This window comes from Aulonocara stuartgranti, assembly GCF_965226115.1.
Source record: "Aulonocara stuartgranti genome assembly, chromosome: 9".
NCBI classification, from domain to species: Eukaryota; Metazoa; Chordata; class Actinopteri; order Cichliformes; family Cichlidae; genus Aulonocara; species Aulonocara stuartgranti.
This window is the reverse complement of record NC_138960.1, coordinates 1,522,158-1,545,729: the sequence shown is the minus strand read 5'-3', so window position 1 is coordinate 1,545,729 and position 23,572 is coordinate 1,522,158. Positions and strand designations below refer to the sequence as shown.

Below are 23,572 nucleotides of genomic sequence, written 5' to 3'. Positions count from 1 at the left end.
TGTCACTTTTCCAACATACACAATATTCAGAAAAAACAACTAAATGTTTAACAATATGGAAGTTGCTTATCACATGAATGTGTTAGGTTCAGCTGCCGTTGGCACACTACTTAACAGGGTAACTCAGTAACTGTAACTTGATGACCTTGCTGATTTAAGAACATCCAAATCCTGGAGCATTTTGAATTCCAAAGTCCATGTTGGCCTTAAAGATGCCATATGAGTCACAGATGGGTAGCTTCAGAGTATTTGCACAGGTGTTTGCAACTGGAAAAGGCGAATCACTTAAAAGCTGGATGCATGGTGGTGGTGTCATTCCTGCCGGTGGAACTGCCGTCAGCCCTGTGGCAAACATCATCAAATCTTCCAGACACACTGCTGTTGCCTTCTCTGAAAGAAGAAAGTAAACACTGTAGTACATTACAGAAAATTAATTTCCTTACCTCTCCTTTCATAAAACTATAAACAAATAAAAACGGCCATTCAAACCTTCACAATCAAGGAGATAATCTGCCCAAAAGCCAAGTGTTAGGACCTCCTTATGCCGCTTGTTGCTTCCTGCTGGGCTGAGATCTGGTCTGAACATGCTCTCCAGTTCTGAAGCAGTCAGGGCCTTTGCAGAGAAGCATAGGAGTGGGGCCAGCACACTGGAATGTTTTTGCAGTGCACTTAAAAAATTCAGACTTTCCAGTCCATCTTTAAATCTGCAAAGGATAGACAAATAACTAATAATTGGTTTATAGCTATGACTATTGCAGTCTTCTAAATTGTGTTTAAATGACTTTACCTACTAGATCTTTCATTATAAATTTGGACAGATTTCAAATGCATACACAAAAATAATTAATAGTGCTCATAAATTAACTGTGACAGCAAAAAAAGAAGAGCTCATTGGGATTTCAGCATTTAAAAAAAAAAATAGTGCTTTCACACTGGAATAAACAAGTGTGTCGAAAAAGGGATCACCTCTTTTTATAAATAACTGAAAAATTAATCATGTTGCATGACTGATTATTATGGGTCATTGTGAACAATAAATGTATACTAAATTAGAGTTCTAGTGTCAAAAGGTTAATAGCGTGCAACAGTGGCTCAGGAATTAAGTTGTTGTTCATCAGATCACCGGATGCTACCGAATCAGTTTTTTCATATACATCTGAAGGTCTGAAAATGTCAGTGGCTGCTGTGATGAGCAACTGGCCATCCTGAATTTAAAAGGAGTAATGAGTTTACCGTTGTATGACACTTTGGTTTCTTTCAAGGATGTACCATCTGAGGTATTCCTCCACAAATGCTTGTTTCTCACAAGGCTTGACATTTCTGAGGCATCCAGCAGTTTGGAAGATTGTGCTGTTTTGCAAAATAAGATTATGCAAAGACTCCTCTGATTCAGCTTTCAGGACCTATAAAAAAAAAAAAAAAAAAAAAAGGTTTACTGTAAGAAAAACAAAAATAATTTTCACTACTTTTACGATTCATTCAAACATTGGATTAAAGAAATAATCAATTTGTTATTTCACTTGTGTTGTTGGGAGGTGGAAATCTGTCCTTTCAGATTACAGAATCTACCTTGAACCTACTTTCAAGATATGATCCAACACGGATAACTGTTATCCTGATTTAATCTTTTAAACTGGCCCCAAGTGTCTTCTAAGTAAACCCATTCCCTGAGCTTAGGTAATTTTCTACCTGATGTAGAACTTTTGTGATCTCCTCATCTTGCACATCTTCTACAGTGGCGCTGAAACTCTGATTCCCTGTGATGTGGTTGACCAGGTTCTTGGAGAGGAAATGTGGTGCTGGTCCCCCATGCACAATGGATACAGCGATCATCTTTCCTGCTAAAAAGTACTCATCTTGCCTGGCAGCTATAATACAGGGCACATAATTATCATGGTTAATTGCTATTAAATATGCTAATGAAAAAAATAAGCCAATTTTTATTAAAATTTCCATTGTAATAATTACGGAGAAAACATCCACCTCTTGAATTATATACAAGATAACGGCTCTCTGGAGGTCCATCAAAGATGGGGCGATTTCTCAGACTGCCCATAAGAAGTGTGAGGAATTCACGCCTCGGGCCACCTGTATCCAAACCGTCTTCAAAGCTGCCAGCATCATCATTAAACTTGATGAACATGTCGTAGTTGTCAGAGTATGTGCTGCGTCGAAATCCTCTAACAGCTCCATCCCATACAGCTGACCTTGATATATTGAACCTGCTGACCTTCTTGTGGTCAAGTTCCAGTGCCAAATTTGCAATAATTTCATGTGCCTCCAAATTGGTGTCTCTAAAAAAAAAAAAAAGGGAAACTTATTTTTTAAAGGTGTATATACTTCTCTCATGATTGCATGATGTCTTGTACAGAACAAGATGGCGGTTAATTGGATTCAAATGTTTAAATTACTAACACAGGTTCTTCTGGGGGCTCAGCTTTGGCTTCGTTAGGAGTAGGCTCTTCATCATCAATCACAATCAGTTCAAACAGCTGTGTGTAGTTTCTGCAGAGTGAAAACATGTACACAAAGTGTAGATGCAAAAATACAAATGCATAAACATGCAGTTCCACTTTTATAGAACAATTCTACTATTTATTTTTCTGAAGAATCAAATGTAAAAGAGTCAAACTACATACATTTATAATAATTGTGTGTATATATTTTGTGCAAACCTCTGGAATAATTACTCAAGATACAACGCACCTGTAACAGGAGCTCTCGACAGTGAGGCATTCAGTAGTGCCTGTATCGTTTTCTTCTTCCAAATCTATGACCTGGAAATACAGAAAAGAGGATGAATGAAAATTCATATTTGACCAATTGATAATTATTTTAATATAGGGAGCCTAAGTCTCCTCCCCTTCTGGTCTGCTCGTGGGTCCCTGAACAAAAGAAAAATGAATGGAAGTGAATGGAGCTATAAAAGTTATTTTCTGGTCTGCTTTGCCTTACTCTCTGAATCACACATATGTTGTACTTCAATTTAAATAATAAATAATTGTGTTTCGACTATGTCTGTAATGTAATTTGAGATTTGTTAGCTTGTAAAAATTTGTCCTTAAAATGACTACAAGTCAGATGTCGCAAATATGATGTCGCCTCAGAAGCTTTTCTCCCCCAGCGTAGCTGCTAATTATCACATGGCCAGATTTATAGTGGTTTTCTCCACATCATCCTGGAAGAAGGATTCGAAGCTCGCTAAACAAAACTAAGCTTTTCCTCTTCTCTGTGTCTGGTTCGATGATGTCAATTTTGTGAGACGAACATTTACATTTCGCCACGTCTTTTCAAACAAAACATAAAATAACCTTTGCCACCTGTCGCTTAAGCACTTTTTGGCATCAAAATGTGTTTATATACTTCACGGACATCATATTTTAAATCCATTATACACATCAAACGGGATCAGAAAATAATTTTTATTGGCTCATAGACTCCTATTTTTTTAGCAGTATGGGACCCATGGTCCGGAAGTAGATGGATGTACCTTAGGTTTCCTATCCCAATAGATTATCTAAAGGTACAGTAAGTAAGAATGAAATAAGAAATCCTGTGGTCAAATTTGTGTACTACAGTCTATCTTTATAAACAAACGAGTGACTCTCCCTCCTCCCGTTCCATGAGTTTCATGGCTACGGATCAGCGCCAGAAGATTCTAGATGACAAAGACGAGTCATACACAGTTAGTTTCAATGTAACCTTCCTTCCAACATGATTGAGACATTAGACTGCTTTGTGATTATTTCACTTAGTGTACCTTTAAGGGGTGGATGTTATAATCTATTGATAGTATGAAAATTGATGATGTGAAATGCATTGTATAATAACAATGAATGTAATAAGCAAACAGTGAATCGTCATCTAATTGCAAAGTAAAGGCGGTGGAGATTGTGTGCTGCACTGTTTTACTAATAAAATAGTTTTTTACCTGTTGTACTTCATTAGCAAGCACAAGATCCCCAGCACCCTTCCTTAGAGAACAAAGAAAAGCATTATTGTTGTGTACTGTGAAAATATTAATTGACACTTTGAAAATATTTAAGCATCTTGATTAACAAACAAGCAATACAAGTATTATGTAGTCCATGTTCCAAAAACCATATACAGAATGAATGACTGTGTGTTATACTTGTATAACTATGCATGTGACAAATAAAGAACCTTGAACCTTTAACCTTGACAAAAGTGTATATCTCATTAATACAAAAGTTTAGGCAAAAAAAAAAGTAAAAGATTACATGTTCTTAAAATATCACTTACTCATATTCTGCCGCTTTCTGTAAAGGACTGCTTTCATGTTGAAGTTCCCATGGCTGAAACAAACAAACAAACACACGCACGCACGCGAGCGAGCACGCACGCACGCACGCACACACACACAAAATGTATTTCACATTTAACTATTAACTGTTTTACTGAACTGAGGCAAATGGTGGTGGCTAAACAACAAGAAAACTCTATAAAAAAAATTTAAATTGTACTTACCAGTGTATCAGCAAGATCAAACTCAGAGGGCCTTTTAATAACAATCTCGGGGTCAGAGTCAGACAAGTCTGAGTTTTCTCCAACTACAAAACATGAAAACAAATCAAGCTAAGCAAACTAAATTCATACTAATGTATGAAACTTTATTTGATCATGAATAATAGATTAATACGAAAGGCATAAAGTTAGCATTTAAAAATCATGACTCAGTAGATCCAAAAATGGCTGAATTTCATGTTTCCAGGAAGAAACATAACATATACAAGCTAAATTAGGCAGCAATGGTGGCAGAGGAGTTAAAAGCCCGCCCTGTAATCAAAAGGTTGAAGGTTTGAGCCCTGCTCAGTCTGTCACAGTCGTTGTGTCCTTGGGCAAGACACTTCACCCTCCATGCCAGGTGGTGGTAGTGGGAGGGATAGGTGGCATCTGTGTACAGCAGCCTTGCTTCAGTCAGTGAGTCCCAGGACAGTTGTGTCCACATTGTAGCTAATCACCAGCAGTGTGTGAATGTGTATGGGTGAATGACTGGTTTTGTTGTGAAGTGTCTTGGGGGGGTTGTAGAACCCTAGAAGTTGCTATATCAAATACAGGCCATTCACCATTTTAATATAGGTATGCTATTGACTTGCGTGCTTTATGCGTAATGTTATCATTTTACAATTTCAAAATTAGCAGTTGTTGAAACTAAGGGAATGTGTGTCAAAATCAAAACAAACATTAGCAGCTTACCATCTTCAAAGTCACTCTTCAAGCAGATGAAAACAGTGATTCTTTGATAAGGCTTGCCAACTTCAGCCTTATAAGCCTCAAGTGTAAATGGTCTTTGTGTTCCAGGGACAGTAATGACCTCAGTGCCATCCGGATACAGAAGAAGGAAAGGTCCATCTTTTAGATCTTTGTTAAAGTCCTTCATTTTTTTAACAGCTTGATTGAGCAGACTTGTGGCAGTAGCGTCAGGGTCTGTTGTTAGGAAAATAGTTTTTCCACGGTATGGCTTCAAACCACCCTTTTTTATGGTCATCAAGCCGACATTTATCTGTAAGGAAAAATACATGAACAATGGGCCAAGTAGATACTAATATGACTCTAAGCAGATCTATTCAAACTTGAATATTTATTAACTGCTAAAGAGGGATCTTCCTGACAACCTAAATGTACAATTACTCGTAAACAATTGTTCTTATTCTGGATAGCTTTACTACACTGAACATTTTTTACACAACTCCCCTAAGGAATAACAAAAGAATGTCATTAGAAAATTAACCTCAACTTGTTTTCAGACTGAGCTAGCCAAACTACCTGAACCTTTCTTTTTTCCTTTTTCTTTAAGCCCTTCCTCCCTTCAGAAAACTTTTGCCTCTCTTCATTTTTCTTTTTTCTGTATTCTATGAAGGTGCTGAAGGTTGGAGTCGGGCAGTTTGAGGTAGTCTGTGATGCTAAAGGGAAACAAAGGAAAAATGTACTACAATGTCACACATTAAAGACATTCATTCATGTAACATTCCATTGTCCACACAACACGCAAATAAGGACAACACTGAATAATCTCACTAGAAAATTTCTACCAAGGAATGACAATGCAACTGATACTATTGACCAATACAATTCTACACCAGTAAGTTTTAATGTATAGACACATAATAGGGTTAGTTCCTAAAGTTAACCAAACATAATAAATGAACTAATTTATTATCGTTTCAGTTGTGGAAATGCTCAGAGGACTGTTCCACGAAGCAAGCTAATCCCAAAAGCCAGGCTCACTCTGAAAATCCAGGCTCGATTGCCCCAAATTCGGTTCCAGGAACGAGGCTAACCTGCAGTCTTTCTGCTCATTCATTATGCAATATGCTTGTGGACAAGTCTGGTCCGTGGCACCCTAGCTGCGAGGTTTGTTAACACTAGAACTGCCCTCAAACCTTCACTACTAGAAAGGTCTTGAGCAGTCATTTTGACAGCTGCGTGCATTTTCAAATGAGCCTCGATTTTCTGAGCTCGCTTAGTGGAACAGCCCTCTGGTCTGCTATGGGCTGGAAACAGCTAACGCTAGGCTAATAAATCAATAAATAACAAACATTTTATTATGCTTATTAACTTACTCAATGGGAGTGAAGTGTCTCCGATGCAAGATGCGTGATAAAGCCTCTCGCCACAGCCGCTGCAAAAGTTCGGCGACTCCTCAACCAGCTTTTTCCCACAGCTAGGACAAAACATTCCGCCGTTCTTCTTCAAACGAAATGCGCCACAGGCAGAGTAACTTCCGGTTCCAAAGACGAACAGATCGGACATCCAATCAGTGATGTCTCCTGTTGCCGACTGGTACCTACCCTTTCCGGTTTTCTTAATGTAATTGTGCTTCTCAATTTGTTTTTGTGATTCTTCTTTTGTTTTTGTGCTTCTTAATTTGTTTTTGTGATTCTTCTTTTGTTTTTGTGCTTCTTGATTTGTTTTTGTGATTCTTCTTTTGTTTTTGTGCTTCTTGATTTGTTTTTGTGATTCTTCTTTTGTTTTTGTGCTTCTCGATTTGTTTTTGTGATTCTTCTTTTGTTTTTGTGCTTCTTAGTTTGTTTTTGTGATTCTTCTTTTGTTTTTGTGCTTCTTGGTTTGTTTTTGTGATTCTTCTTTTGTTTTTGTGCTTCTTGATTTGTTTTTGTGATTCTCAGTTTTGTTTTTGTGCTTCTCAATTTTGTTTTTGTGATTCTCAGTTTTGTTTTTGTGCTTCTCAATTTTGTTTTTGTGATTCTCAGTTTTGTTTTTGTGCTTCTCAATTTTGTTTTTGTGATTCTCAGTTTTGTTTTTGTGCTTCTTGATTTGTTTTTGTGATTCTCAGTTTTGTTTTTGTGCTTCTCAATTTTGTTTTTGTGCTTCTCAATTTTGTTTTTGTGATTCTCAGTTTTGTTTTTGTGATTCTCCATTTGTTTTTTTGTTTCTCGATTTTGTTGTTGTGTTTAGCAATTTGTTGGTGTGATTTGCACTTCAGGGCCTCTCAATTTTGTTGTTGTGTTTAGCAATTTGTTGGTGTGATTTGCACTTCAGGGCCACCGTAAAGACTTGACCTTTAGCCTCAAGTTGACTGAACTTGTGAGTGATGAAGAATGGCACAAGTGTGTTCTCACTTGCATCGTTGGTGCCTCTGTGAGGCAGAATAAAACAAACATTCTCCAATTTCAGTACTTGAAACCTTCAACCTTCTCACGTAACATTTGGAAAGAAAGCAAATAAGCTTTATTTTCATACTGCGGCTGTTCATCTGTGGCACCCTGTGAATTTATGTGAATAACCATAACAAAATGGCATTGAACAGGCTTTCACAGCGCTAGAGGTAAGTAAGATGACAAATAGAATCTACTTAGAGGCTAAGCAGGAAATTCAGTATCAAACTGATCCACACTTCTATCAGCGTGACTGCTCAGGGCATTATAAACCTGGATCTGTTATTGGTGCTTTAACAAAGAGATGGGCTTTCCCCTTCCCGCTCAGTCCACTCTCCCATCGTACAAATCAATATATATAATTTTTCAAGATCAGGACAAATCCACTGCAATGCTGACGTTATTAAAACAATAAATACATCACAGAGACAGGTATTTGCTGGGAGCCACAACTGAATTAAAGGTCCTATTTTCTCCACCTCTCACTCTCTTTCTGCCTAGTTAATTTATATATACCCCACTTCTTAATACCACTCCCTGGTTTTTAGTAATAACATAAATAAAACTAAACTGTAGGTGTTTGCACTGAGATGGAGGGTTGCTCGATTGCTCAAGTCATCCCCCTCCTCAGGTCTCTTCTTCTCCATGTGTATTTCTTCTTCAGTCACTTTCCTCACTCACTATGTGTTAATAGACCACTCTGACCTGCAATGACTTTGCCAAATTATTCACAGAAAAATCCAAAAGATTAGACAAGCAATTGGTACATCAACAGCATATTCAGGATATGTACTGTGTCCACCGAAAAAGTGTTTAAACACCATCAAACAGTTTCGCCCTATTAACAGCAAAGACCTGGAGGACATCTTAGGTCAACTGAACCCCTCCTCTTGCTTTTTAGATGTAATGCCAACAAGTTTTTTCAAAAAGGTCTCAAAGACTTTTGAGTCAGACCTGTTACAGATCGTCAACTTTTCTTTAATGTCAGGTGTGTTTCCAGAATCACTAAAAACTGCTGTAATCAAACCTATACTGAAAAAGGACAATCTTGACAAGACACAAATGAACAACTACAGGCCGATCTCAAATCTCCCATTTTTAAGTAAGATCATTGAAAAAGCAGTTTCTCAACAGCTCAATTACTTCTTAAAACAGAATAACTGCTATGATGCCTTCCAGTCAGGCTTTAGACAGAACCACAGCACTGAAACCGCTCTGACCAAAGTGTTTAATGACATATGTCTGAATACAGACAGTGGAAAAATGTCAGTCTTAGTTTTACTGGATCTCAGTGCAGCATTTGATACAGTTGACCACAACATATTACGCAAACGACTGGAGAACTGGGCAGGTCTTTCAGGAACTGTACTAAACTGGTTCAAAATATACTTAGAAAACAGGAAATACTTTGTATCAATAGGTAACTTCACATCTGAGCAGACAAGTATCACATGTGGAGTTCCCCAAGGTTCCATCTTGGGACCCCCTCTGTTTAACATTTACATGCTCCCACTGGCACAGATTATAAAGAACAACAAAATAAACTATCACAGCTATGCAGATGACACACAAATATACATCACAATGTCACCAGGAGATCGAGGCCCTGTACAGGCTCTTGGTAAATGCATTGAGGAAATTAATGACTGGTTGTGCCACAATTTTCTCCAGCTAAACAAAAACAAAACTGAGGTAATAGTCTTTGGTGCCAAAGAAAAACGATTACAGGTCACCAGAGAACTTCAATCTATACACCTAAAAACCACAAACCAGGCGAGAAATTTGGGTGTAGTGATGGATGCAGACCTAAACTTAGAAAAACACATTAAGACAATAACAAAGTCAGCTTACTATCACCTCAAGAATATATCAAGGATAAAAGATCTGATGTCTCAACAGGGCCTGGAAAAACTAGTCCATGCATTCATCTTTAGTAGGCTTGATTACTGTAACAGCATCTTTACAGGTCTACCTAAAAAATCAGTCAGACAACTACAGCTCATTCAGAGCTCTGCTGCTTGAGTCCTCACTAAGACCAAAAAAGTGGACCACATCAGTCCAGCTCTGAGGTCTTTACACTGGCTGCCTGTCCGTCAGAGGATAGACTTTAAAGTTCTGATGCTGGTCTATAAAGCTCCGAATGGTTTAGGACCAAAATACATCAGTGACCTCCTGACCCAGTATGAACCTTCCAGATCCCTCAGGTCATCTGGATCTGGTCTTTTATCAGTTCCCAGAGTCAGAACCAGACACGGAGAAGCTGCATTCAGCTTTTATGCTCCTTATATCTGGAACAAACTCCCAGAAAGCCTCAGATCAGCTGAAACACTCAGTTTATTTAAATCCAGGTTGAAGACTCACCTGTTCTCAGCTGCATTTGAATAAAGCACCAAATCTACACTTTTAAGCTTAAATTGCAAAACTTAAATTTTAACTACTGATTTTATCTACTTTTTTTTTTTATCAATTTTAAAACACACTTTTTATTGTTTTTTGTTTTTTAATGTCTCTGTGAAGCACTTTGAATCACCTAGTTGTTGAATTGTGCTGTATAAATAAACTTGCCTTGCCTTGCCTGTCTTCCTTCTCTCACCCCATCCGGTCGCAGCAGATGGCCCCGCCCCTCCCTGAGCTTGGTTCTGTCGGAGGTATCTTCCTGTTAAAAGGGAGTTTTTCCTTCCCACTGTCGCCAAAGTGCTTGCTCATAGGGGATCATATGATTGTTGGGTTATTCTCTGTATGTATTATTGTAGGTTCTAGCTTACAATAATACATTAGAATCTGCATAAATAAAATTGAATGTGTATCTTGCCCATATATCCTTGGGCTAGACACTGAACCCTTAGTTTTCTCCTATGCGTCCACTGACAGATCTTTTCGAGTACCGGGGGTGCTCTGAAGACCTTTTTTGACTCTGCTGTGGTGTCATTCATCTTCTATGGTGTTGTCTGTTGGAACAACAGCTTATATACAGTTGAGATGGAAGCAGTTGGATAAGCTCATCGTGAAGGCCAGCTCTGTTCTAGGATGCCCATTTGACCAAGTGCAAGTGGTCGGAGACAGAAGAACTCTGGCAAAAATAACATCATTCTTAATAATGGCTCCCACCCCATGCATGAAGCTGTTGCAGAACGGGAGAGGTCCATCACTGACAGACTGCTGCATCCTAGGTGTACAAAGGAACATAATCGCAGGTTCTTCCGCCCAGCAGCTGTTAGTATGAAGGTTTGCGTGGGTGTGTCAGTCCAGTCACAGAGTGTTCAGGGGGAAGACACTGTTTTGCAGTCTGGCATTGAGGGCCTAAAGAGTTCAGGGTGAAGAGTGTGTGGGGTCCTCCACAATGCTGGTGGCTTTGCAGGTGCACCATTTGCGATAGGTGCATGTGATGAAGGGAAGAGAGGCTCCAATGAGCTTTTCAGATGTTCTTAATATCCGCATAGGGTATTGCGATCCGATACGGTGCAGTTCCCATATCAGACAGTGATGCAGCTCTTTAGGACGTTCTTGACAGTCGTTCTGTAGAAGGTGGTGAGAATGGGTGGTGGGAGATTTCTCAGTTTCCACGGGAAGTAAAGACTGAAGATGTCAGCGAGAACATCTGCCAGCTGGTCTACACATTCTCTGAGCACTCTCCCAGGGATGATATCTGGACCAGCAGCCTTCCGTGGGTTAACTCCGTGAAGTGAAATTCTCACATCGGCTGAGGTTAGACACAGAACCTGGGTGTTGTGAGGAGGGGTGCTCTTCCTCACCATCACATCATTCTGATATGCTTATGCATTTTTAAATTATTAAAAAAACAAACAATGGGAATTCATCAGTGGTTGTTGATCAATGGTCATGACAATTTGCATATTAATTTACTGTTTATCAGACTGAGTAAACCTGCAGTCAGCTAATATGGACAAAGTAATTTGGATGAATGACAAAATATTTCTCCCACTGAAAACGGTAAGTCCAAATGAATAGAATCAACTTTTTCGGATATATGCTTGCTATATGGTCCTGCATGCCTGTCAAGAGGTTCTGGCTTAAGATATGTGAAGAACTATCCGTATAGTTTAGTTGCTGTATCCCAACCTCAACCAGGCTGTGCATCATAAGTGACATAAGTGAACTAGATATGGAAGCAAATACATCATATATATGCCTTGCTTCTTTTTGCATCACCAAGAAAACGATCCTCGTGAGCTGGAAATCAAAAAAACACCTTATGTATCAATCATGATCACATTACTGTAAAGAGAATGTCTACCTCTTCAAAAATCTGGATGAATTTGTCTCTCTCTGGTCCCCACTCATTATTTACATTACTTAGTGGGGGTGGTCGGCTGTAATCTCTCCAGGATACTCTCTGGTACTATGGGCGTCTGGCGGCCTCTTGGTGGCTGGAGAGTAGTGGTTGCTTCTTTGGAGTGTCTGTGTGTCTGCCTCTGTTAGTGGCAGTGAGTACTGGGGTGGGTGCTGCTGGAAGCCTTGGTGCGTTACCCAGAGGCTGGATGTGTGCGGCTGCAGTGGCCCCACTCATCCCTTCACTGTTATCTGCCCTTCAATTTCATCCATGGGGAACTACAGGGTGGTTTTATTGTATACCTCCCCCACCATCCCAATTTTATCAACACTCTAGTTTTCACACAATCACATGTAACATGCTTCAGTGCGTTACTTTTGTTTTGTTTTTGTGCATTTCTTCTGTGTCTGGGCACTCCTCTGGATACTCGTACACCAGAGAAGAGCTCCTTAACTACAGGACTACAACGCCTGTGGATTTATTTCCAATATTTGTCGCATCTGCGGCAGATTTACTGCTGACTCTGACCAGGAAAGCGAGACGCCGAAAGAGAGGGAAGCGAGCCGGCGCACTCGTGCGTTTGAGGAGACGCGGACTGCGAACTGCTCTTCCTGGGATCTTCCTTTCTAATGTACGCTCACTCGGGAATAAGATTGACGAACTGGCCCTGATGAGAAGCATGAACAGAGACTTTGCCTCCTCCTGTGTCTTATGTTTTACGGAGTCGTGGCTCAGTGAGAACATCCCAGACTGCGCGCTCAAGCTGGAGGGCTTCCATCTGCTGCACGCGGACCGGCAGGCCGCTCTCTCCGGTAAGTCCAAAGGTGGAGGTCTCTGCTTCTACATCAATAGTGGCTGGTGCACAGATGTGACAGTGATTGCTCAGCACTGCTCTTCCTCTCTGGAATATCTTTTTATCCACTGCAAACCGTTTTATTCTCCGCGGGAGTTTGCTTCATTCATCCTGGCCGCTGTTTACATCCCGCCAGACGCAGATGCGCAGGCAGCTCAGTGCGCACTCGCGGAGCAGATACTGCACATGGAGCGGACATTCCCGGACTCTCTCATCATTGCTCTTGGGGACTTTAACAAAGCCAATCTGAGCTGCTTCTAACAGCTTGGACGAGTTTACGGACACTGTCACCTCCTATATCCACTTCTGTGAGGACAGCATTGTGCCATCACGCACCAGGGTGAGTTATAACAATGACAAACCCTGGTTTACTCCTAAACTCAAAAAGCTGTGGCTGGAAAAGAGAAAGGCGTTCAGAAGCGGAGACAGGGACTGCTACAGAGAGGCCAAGTACAGGTTCACTAAAGAAGTGGACATTGCTAAACATCAGCACTCTGAGAAGATGCAGCAGCAGATCTCAGAGAATGACTCGGCCTCTGTGTGGAAAGGTTTTAGGAATATCACAAACTACAAGCCTAAAACCCCCCACTCCACTGATGACTTGCTCTTAGCCAACACCCTTAACGACTTCTACTGCCGTTTTGACGAGCCATCAGGCAGCCTTCACACCTCCAACGGCCCCAACAATAGAGGCACTTTGGACACTAATTCCCCCACCTCTCCCCCCTCCATAGAGCCATCACCACCTTCAAACTGTTCACCTACAACACCCCCCTCCTCACCCCACACAAAAGAGGATTTCACACCACCTCCTCCCACCACAACTCTTCATATCCATGAAGCAGATGTGAGGAAGCAGTTTAAGAACCTGAATGCTCGGAAAGCTCCCGGCCCAGACGGCGTGTCTCCTGCCACCCTCAGACACTGTGCAAACGAGCTGGCCCCAGTGTTTTCTGGCATTTTCAACTCCTCACTGCAGGCATGTCATGTACCTGCCTGCTTCAAGTCCTCCACCATAATCCCTGTCCCCAAGAAACCTAGGATCACTGGACTAAATGACTACAGACCCGTGGCTCTGACATCTGTGGTCATGAAGTCTTTTGAGCGCCTAGTTCTCTCCCATCTCAGGACCCTCACGGCCCCCCTCCTGGACCCCCTGCAGTTTGCATATAGAGCCAACAGGTCTGTAGACGACGCCATCAACATGGCCCTACACTTCATCCTGCAGCATCTGGACTCCCCAGGAACCTACGCCAGGATCCTGTTTGTGGACTTCAGCTCTGCCTTCAACACCATCCTTCCAGACCATCTCCGAGACAAGCTTTCCCAGATGAATGTGCCTGATCCCATCTGCCGGTGGATCACTGACTTCCTGACGGACAGGAAGCAGCATGTGAGGCTGGGAAAGAATGTCTCGGACTCCCGGACCATCAGCACCGGCTCCCCTCAGGGCTGTGTTCTTTCTCCTCTGCTCTTCTCCCTGTACACCAACTGCTGCACCTCCACCCACCAGTCTGTCAAGCTAATCAAGTTTGCAGATGACACCACCGTTATTGGGCTCATCTCTGACGGGGATGAGTCTGCCTACAGGAGGGAGGTTGAACGTCTGGTGTCCTGGTGCAGCCACAACAACCTGGTGCTGAATGCCCAGAAGACAGTGGAGATTATTGTGGACTTCAGGAAGCACACAGCCCCACTCCCCCCCATCATCCTGACTGACACCCCCATCACCTCTGTGGACTCATTCCGCTTCCTGGTTACCACCATCACCCAGGACCTGAAGTGGGAGCCCACCATCACCTCCGTCATCAAGAAAGCCCAGCAGAGGATGTACTTCCTGAGGCAGCTGAAGAAATTCAACCTGCCAACACGGACGATGATGCAATTCTACACTGCAATCATCGAGTCCATCCTCACCTCCTCCATCACCGTGTGGTACGCTGGAGCCACTATCAGGGACAAACAGAGACTGCAGCGTGTTGTGCGCTCTGCTGAGAAGGTGATTGGCTGCAGACTCCCATCTCTGCAGGACCTGTACACCCCCAGGACATTGCGGCGTGCAGCTCGGATCTCAGCTGACCCTTCTCACCCTGGACACAGTCTGTTTGACCTGCTCCCCTCAGGCAGGAGGCTCCGGTCCATTCGCACCAGAACCTCTCGCCATAAGAACAGTTTCTTCCCCTCTGCTGTTGGACACATGAACAATAACCATATGACTGTTCCCACCACTAACACATGACCCTACGCTGTGTCACTGCATCATTCCATGTTTGGCACTGATCACCACCTGCACTCATGTATATATCTTTCTACGTAGCACTCTTAATTCTTATTCTCATGTATATATCTCATGTATAGCTCATGCACATATCTTTCTACGTAGCACTTTTAATTCTTATCCCTACTTTTATTTTTTCATGTCTATTTAAGTGCTATTTATGACACTATTTAAGTGCTATTTATGACACTATGTTTGCACTGAAGCACCGCAGCAATTTCCTAATGTTGTAAACCTGCTCAACATTTGGCAATAAACCCCTTTCTGATTCTGATTCTGATTCTAACACAGTAAGGAGAAATGTTGAAAAGATTATATCAATGGGCTAAATAGGTTCGACTATAGGAGCACAGGGGTGTGTTTAAATGAGACACACAGACAGGAATGTAACTCAAAAGAACCAGCCGGCTTTAGTGAAATAAACCATAAGTTTGACAACCACTTTGCACTCGTGGAAAAGAAAGCTTACAAAAAATTAAAGAAAAGTAAAACACAGTGACGTGGCCAAGTGTTAACTTTTGGTTTTCAGTGTTGGATGCACCCTAGTAACCTGACTCCTTAACCGTTATAAAAAACAGATTACACAAATTCAATGTCCATTCAAATGAAAATTTCACACACCTTTCACATGTGGAGAATGTTCTACACAACAGCTTATTATCCAAAGTCCCAAATAAAAAATGTCCAATAATAATAATAACAATAATGGATTGCATTTATATAGCGCTTTTCGGGACCCCTCAAAGTGCTTTTCAATACCACTATTCATTCACTCTCACATTCACACACTGGTGGAGGCAGCTACAGTTGTACCCACAGCTGCCCTGGGGCAGACTGACAAGGGGGATAGTCCAAAAATTCCCAGGGTGTGAAAGAATAGGGATGAGAAAATGCCAGTCTGTTTTCTTATGTATATCCAGCTGTGTGTGAAAGTGTGAGTGATACAGTCCTACCACACCGCAAGGTGCAGCAGATCATCACGTGGAAAAAAAGGGAATCTCAGTCTCTCTAAGTCTAGGTGTGAAGGCTCGCCATCTAATTCACTGAAGGAATCCACCTCAGGAACAATCCAGCATACAGAAAAAACATGACCTGTCAACAGACAGCTATAATTCACAACTAATATTGTTGACATCATATTTGATATCAATTTGTAATTAAAATACTCAAATAAAGCTTAAAGCAGCTCAGACTATTAGAACCAGCACAGAGGCCTGTTACATTTATACAATGTGAGAGCAATGGCTGCAACCTACAGCCTTCACTCAAAAAAATGAATGAGGTGGATTGTTCAGTGTATATTAATTATTTATTTTCATTTTACTTAAAATATATGTTTTTGTTAAGTTAACATATGTTTTTCTAATCAAGTCTACGTAATTGTGTCTATTATTCAACGTACATAATACTAATGTGTTACTTGATCGCATAACATTTAAGTTAAGTCAATTAGGATCGATATACCTTGTATATCCACAAGGTGGCAGTAATGCAAAAACAGTTGTAATGAAACCGCACAGAACAAGAAGGTTTCACGGCTTGTGCCTGCTCATGCGCAAGACTTCAAATTTAACTGAAAAAGGCTGTTTTGGCGCCAAGCTGCTGTTTCTTTGAGAGGTAAGACCACTTTTTTCTTTGACTATGTTGTGTAGTATCTATATGTCCAGCATGGTTATATTTTGCGTTTGTCTTACAAGACATGTTATATCGTTTGCGTGTGCTTGTTTTACATTAGTTTTACTGGGTCCTGGACATGCTTATTTTGTGGACTGTGTAAGAAACATTTTTATTGTTTTTTGTTTTATTAAGGGATTAGCTACAGGGGTTCATGGGGTTATTCTTTCAAGGGGTTATTTTTCCATTTGCTTTCTTGGGATTCCTTTTCTGTAATCCGAGAGTCGGAAATATCGAATAGGATAGCAAGGATAGCATAAAGTGACATTTAAAATCCAAAAAGTCAAGGGCGAAAGCCACTGTGACACCATTGTTCTGCTCTATCAGTAATCTGTATTATGTAAAAATGGTCTGTAAATACAGCATGTTTCCTAGCAGAGTTATACATATCAATGTAGTTATAAATTACAGTTTGTGAAAGTACACACTTAATTTTTTTAATAAAATTATTCAAGACATATGAGTGGACAGACAATGGAGGTCGACAGACCTGGTGATAATTTCTTCTATAGAAAGTTAGCACATGGCAGTGTCAATCTCTTGCTTTTCTTCTGAGTAGTATTTTATTTAGTTGTAATTCAAACAATAATTTGCTTCTTGAAATTAAGGAATTAATTTTTTTTTTTCTTTATAAATCTCAGATCCTGCCTTTACCTGCTCCCTCCTATACTGATGTGGTGTATGTGGTATTGCTGAGCTTGTATGTGGTATGTGAACTGTTATACTTTTAAAAACAAAACTGTTTTATAAGTTAAGTTTTCTTTTGTGACCCATCCCATGCCCCTGTTATTTCTTCTCCACATCTGAACCATGGTAAAGGTTGCAGTTCAAGGGCCTGAGGCATGAAATTCTTTTCAGATCAGCTGTGATCAATATTTTTTGGAACTTGATAAATAACAATAAAAGCTGTAATGGCTCCATTAGCATTTTGTGTAAATGTTTGTGTTAAAATTATAGCTTTAATGAGGTCTTACTACATTAGTTTTAGTTTGTATATGTGTACATATAGTATGTATATTTACAGTACAGTATGTTGTGTTTGTTGACATATTTTCAGGTGGAAGCAGAATATGTGAGGATTACTACTGCTGCACATGTTCCAAGGCTTTTTACACAACTTGACCAATACACTGACCAGCTCATAAAAGTCTTCAAGAAAAAAGGAGGCGTTGCAGGGAAGAAAATTAGACAAACTTTGGCCCCAGCCACACAGGTGCGTTATTCTGTTGGTAGCAAAATATTATGGCTAATAAGATCATTTTCAAATTTAAACAGCTAGTGTATGGTAGCTGCACAGTGCACTTACATTTATATTAAGCAAGACAAAGTTTGGTACTCAAAACGTTGGAAAATTTAAATTACCTAAACATATGTAAAATCTGATCCCTTGATTTAGGTTAAACCAGAAGTGAATGTTTTTATGTTATGTTTTGAATGCAAAAAAGATGATGTATTAGTTTGTCTTTACCTCCATTATGGACATATCTAATGTGGTGGAAACCCTGCCCAACAGGTTAACTATTCATGTCCATGTGATGATTAGTTGGTCTTGTGTACATGTCTATCTGTGCAGTGGATATGTCATTCATTTTGCGTATAATGTGAGTTTCTGTCATCCTAAAGTATATCTGTTTTCTCTTCCTGTATCTCTGCCACTCTCTACAGAAGGAAACCATTGAAAAGGGGAGGGAGTGTGTCCTCAGGGCACTACCTTTTTACCTGAATGAAGACCCAAGCATCCTCTTCAAAGAATAATTGGTTGGTAATTTTAGTTTAGTTTTTTATCTGTATTAAACCAAATTTTGAATAACTAATGTTGTTGCATGTTGTAATGTTGTTGTTGTTGTAATTTGCATGGAACCTGTTTAAATGTTTTGGGAAATCTTCTTGTATACCCAAACTATTTATATTTATCGTTGAATCTGTAGTCTAAAATAGTGGCGCACTGGGGTGCATGTTCCTAATATTGTGTTTACGTCATTAAAGGGTAGCTTTGGCCCTTTTTCTTTCTTTTTTTAAAACTGGATGCCATTTTTCTATGTTTTTGTGTCTAAGCTACAGCTGTTCAGAGGGAGCTGGAACAAATTACCCTTGCTATCTTTACCATCGAAAGAGCTGATGCCAGCACTCCTCCAGCCGATGTGGGTGTAAGCGCCAGACGTCTGCTTTATATTTTTATTTACGATTGAGTTCATGTTTGTTTTATAATTCATAGATTCATTACATAAGTCATCTTTTCAGGATTAATAAATGTGAAAATATATGTGTTTACATAAAGTAATTTTAAGTCACTGTTTTGGGATTGGAACCTAAAAGGGGGTACCTCTCACTTTAATTATGTAAGTGCAATAGTAGCATGAAACCCTGTGTGAGAGGGAAGGGGAGGAGCATGGACAGAGAGGTTAGGAGTCTCACGGTTTTCTGACCGTGTGCACAGCTAGTTCTGGATAACTGCTATTTTTTGGAACTTTCATGCTTTTTAGGAAGGAGTTCATTGTTACATCTTCCGTTTGTAATAAATAAACAGTCTTCAAATCATAATGCAACTGGAAGCATTTCTTTTGGAAACCAGGAACACGCGTCAGCCATAGACTCTTCTTTTTTGAACTTGGTTTATTGGAAATTATCCTACAGTGGGTATAACCATCTAGTGTGTCCTGCATGACCTGGAAGACCTGGCCTCTGCATGTGCACTCTTAATGGGTGGGATATATGCACTGAATCTCAGTTAACCTCAAGACTGAAAGCTAAGAGACAATCAAAAGTATTGAGATTTAAAGGATTTAATTGAGAGATGATACTGCACCAGAAATGTTGAAGGGTGGTGTGTATATTAGCGTTCAAGGCATATTGTTATGAGGTGGAAATATGTTCATATTCAGTTTGTGTTACATTGTGTGCATTGTAAAGGTAATTGCAATACATACTAAAATTAAGGGTAAGTTAGGAGGTTGATCTGATATCCTCGTGTTGGTGTTGTTCCCAGATCATCATACTAAATGTTGTTCCAGGATCAACATTGCAAGTGACCAATCAGAATGTTGTGACGTCATACTTTTGCGACTTCGGGAAAAACTGGCGTAAAACAAAAAACTGTACTTAAGCTGTCCGCCTCTGTCCGCCGATCAACTGACCCTAACCCTAACCGTAACCCTTTAATAAACAGTAAGCAGAATTGATATTGTCCTTGCAACATTGGAATTTCATAAATGCACGAATGGCTTGGAATAGAATAACGTCACAACAATGTGATTGGCCACTTGCAATGTTGAACCTGGAACAACATTTTCATGATGGTCTGGGAACAACACCAACACGAGGATATCAGATCATCCAAGTTGGGAATGCAGGATGAATGTATATTTTGTGGACTTTTAAAGACGAACAATTGTTTCCATGTTAAAATGTTTACATCTGAAGTTTTTTGCCCAAACACTAGTAAAATAAATGTTGACAGTGGCAAGTGTTAAATGGTTACTGCTGTGCTGTTGCAAAAAAACTGAACGCTGACAAGCTGTTTTATTGTTAGACCATAATGTTGGCATGTTTTGTTAAAGTTTTATTTGGGATGGTGATGTAATTTTCTTTGATTGCTAATATCAGTGGACTATTTATTATTATTATTATTATTATTATTGTTGTTGTTGTTGTTGTTGTTGTTACTTTTTTTTTTTTTTAAATTGTGGCTGTTGAGGTGGACACTTCACTTTGCATTGTTAAAGGAAAGCACTTCATTGGCATTGTGTTACTGGACTGACCCTAAGCAATCATTGCAAATAGCAACTTTGCTATCCATTTTAGACACTAAAAGAAAAAAACACTCACAGACCTTACTAGCATCACATGTGCATAACTCAAGTGTCATCTTATCAATGTGTTATGTGATCTTCAATGCGTTTTTTTTTTCTTCTATTTCTGGTAGATACAGACATTTAATTTAAAGTCTTGATGTTGCATCTGTCTACATACTGTTAATTACTAACCCTAATGAGCTGTTGTGTTTTATTTTGGACTGGGTTTACACAAATGCTCACTGAATGTGTTGGCAATAAAATAAATTTAAAAAAATAAGTTGGATGTACTTAATTCATTTGTGTGGAACCTGTTGACAAAATAGATTTATGTAAAACTAATTAATAAAGCACAAGGTGGCTGAAAATATAATATTTGAATTAATCTAACTTAAATTTAACATTTTACTGCCACAAATAAGAAATGTGTTGAAGTAACTAATCTAAACTATCTAACCTGAAAATATATCATCTATGTTCATACAACATAACTTGATTTAGTTAGTCTTAAATATGTCTTGTTAATCTTAAGTAGTTTTTTTAAATTAGATGAACTAAAGATTTTTGCTTTAAACTAACATAATTCAATTTCGTGGAACCTGTTGACAAAATAATTTTAATTAAAGTCAACGTTTCATTTTTTTGAGTGTTTAAACTAGCAATTAAAATGCTGACAGTAAACTCGTCAGTCCAGATGTAACCACATTACTTTATGATACTTTGCTGGTATTTTAATCAGCCTGTCTCAGTTGTTTTAACTCTGTCAGTTCTCTCATTCTTTATAGCAAGACTGGAGATTGCACTACTGATTTGCTGATCTGTGCACTCACATATTAAATTAACTGAAATTAGTGCTGGTTCTAACAGTCTGAGCTGCTTCCAGCTTTATTTGTGAAGAGCACAGCAGCTTATAAAACACATAGCTAGCTCGTACAGCTGCAAAGTAAAATTTTCATAAGCTAAGATGACCTTAAAATAACGGGGTTACGTGCGATGATGCTAGCGTTAGCCATGTTAGCACATTACCTTCAATAGGTGGTCAAACTGAGTAAACAGGCACTCAGTTATGGAATTAAATCAGGGCCATAATGTTTGTGTAGTTAAAAGAAAAATTTGAAATCGAAAATATGTAAACTGAAAGAAAAAGTCACATTTTTAGAGTGAACTTTGAAAAAGAAAGAGTTGGATTTAAAATAAAATCAAATGTTTTGAATATTTATATTAACTGAAAACCCAATGGTTCTTTTATCTATAATTTCTCTGAGTAAACTTTATCTAAAAATTTTCAGTAATCTTTTTTTCATTATTATTATTTTTAAAAAATCTATTCAGTCTCAGATTACATTTTTTCAGCTTCAGATCTTTTAAATTAATGTACAAAAAAAATTCTTCAGGTTCGGATTTTTCTGCCAGCTTCAATTTATTTTTTTCACTTTCAGATCTCCATTTTTCAGTTACAGACTTTTGGCCCTGTTTTGGCCTGGTGGGCGTGGCTACACAGAGAGGGGCGGGGAATCATGAGTGACAGCAGACCGCTGCAGGCTCAAGATGGTCCATTTTTTATGTTGCCTTCAGGAAACCTGGGAATGAACATAATTTATCAAACACCTCCTGCACTGTATTATTTGATAATGTTTAGAAAACATGTCATGCATAACTGCTAAAACTCAGTTACTAAAGCTCTTTCAAGCAGTAATGTGTACAAATTACGCCGTAACTGAGACGTTTTCCCAGCCACTACGTGAGAAGTGGTCATTTCCCATGCTCTCAAAGTAGCGCGCATTGTATCTGGTGGGGGCTGCTGTTAACTTGTCCCTCAGTGAACGATGGCGTCGTCTTCCAACAACACTGCTGGCGCGAACAATCAGGTGAGTGTTTAAGTTTGGAACAATTACACTGCAGTCTGTGAATACTACGAATTTAAGAAGTGGCTATTGTTACGGTTATTCTGTTTTTTTATTTTATAACGTTTTTTGCTGAAATGCTAGCGCAACAGAAATGCCTCGCTATCATTTTCGGCTGAAACTTCCTTCGAAAGGTAAAGTAATATTAATAATTTGATCCTTCCCCAAAAATATGGAAAACATTTTAAAAGACTCCATAACTAATCGGGCTTGGGATGCAGTCTTCATCACCTGCGCTACGGCAATGTTGCAAGACTCTCATCCATCCATTATCTGGTTCCGGGCTCCGCTGGCGGTGCCAGCAGCTTCAGTAAATAGACCCAGACTACCCTCTCCCCAGCCACTTTAGCCTGCTCCTCAGGAGGAATCCTTGTTTCTTCAAACAGTGTGCTGGTCATTCTCGGTCTTGATGCTTAAATCTAATCAAATCAATCATTTGATTTGTTATTACTCAATAATGTACGCCTTTGCGATGCTACAAATTATCACGAGGGAAAAACGTGTCAAATTTTCACGGTTTTCCTACAATATACATATGCGTGAGTTATAGATAAAAAGCAATAATAGTATCATGTTCTAAAGCAAGAAGTAAGAGATCTTTTTCAGAAGGCCTTTTTTCCCCCAAGTAATGTGCAGCTGAATGATTCCAGTTGAAATGACACAACTGCAAAATCTTCCCTAAACTATGTGTCATGTTTAAGTAAATAACAATAAATGATAATACTAATAATAATAAAAATAATTAAGTAATAAAGGCACTACTAAAGGAGTTTACAATTTATTACGTAACAGAGAGAGAGAGCAAACTGCGGTGGCAAGAAGTTTTTCTTCTGTCTATGTGCTCATTATTGGCTGTTTCATATAGATACAACCTGTACATAATGCAGATTTTTGTCCACATACAAATTCCAGGCTTCCCTCGTTCACGTATTCATATGCAGCATACTTTTGGGAATTTTAATATGTTGTTTTTACCGTCCCTCTTCTAAATTGGCTGTTTCTCTGATGTACTGTTTGTTTCTATGGTTTATTTACATTTCTTACACAATTAACATGGCTCCCACATACCAGAATTCAAAGCGTAATGCCAAGCCCTATATACTTACATTTATTGTTAATACAATTAATTTTTTTTATGATGTGT

General features: G+C 39.4%; 1 protein-coding gene and 1 long non-coding RNA gene across 4 annotated transcripts in view; one reads left to right on the top strand and one right to left on the bottom strand.

Annotated features, from left to right (window-relative positions):
* Nucleotides 1–65: 65 nt before the first annotated feature.
* The window catches only part of LOC309713869 (G2/M phase-specific E3 ubiquitin-protein ligase-like), a 234,809-nt gene continuing 211,302 nt past the window's right edge, over nt 66–23,572 (bottom strand). Inside the window, exons 2-14 of one of the 2 annotated variants that reach the window (XM_082545777.1) lie at nt 6,250–7,541; nt 5,788–5,924; nt 5,218–5,524; nt 4,489–4,571; nt 4,264–4,316; nt 3,932–3,974; nt 2,707–2,777; nt 2,416–2,505; nt 1,984–2,294; nt 1,690–1,868; nt 1,234–1,403; nt 490–704; nt 66–390 (exon numbers count right to left, since the gene is read on the bottom strand). In XM_082545777.1, the coding sequence (XP_082401903.1) occupies nt 155–390; nt 490–704; nt 1,234–1,403; nt 1,690–1,868; nt 1,984–2,294; nt 2,416–2,505; nt 2,707–2,777; nt 3,932–3,974; nt 4,264–4,316; nt 4,489–4,571; nt 5,218–5,524; nt 5,788–5,924; nt 6,250–6,325 (1,971 nt within the window). In that variant the 5' untranslated portion in view covers nt 6,326–7,541 and the 3' untranslated portion in view covers nt 66–154. The remainder of the gene's footprint in view (nt 391–489; nt 705–1,233; nt 1,404–1,689; nt 1,869–1,983; nt 2,295–2,415; nt 2,506–2,706; nt 2,778–3,931; nt 3,975–4,263; nt 4,317–4,488; nt 4,572–5,217; nt 5,525–5,787; nt 5,925–6,249; nt 7,542–23,572) is intronic. The other variant, XM_082545776.1, reaches the window with a different exon arrangement.
* LOC309714479 lies at nt 16,583–19,353 on the top strand. 2 transcript variants are annotated; one of them, XR_014278943.1, is made up of 5 exons: nt 16,583–16,676; nt 17,375–17,440; nt 17,791–17,946; nt 18,399–18,491; nt 18,789–19,353. It is a non-coding gene; the product is annotated as an uncharacterized lncRNA (long non-coding RNA). The 2 variants fall into 2 exon arrangements; XR_014278944.1 differs by lacking the exon at nt 16,583–16,676 and adding an exon at nt 16,683–16,832.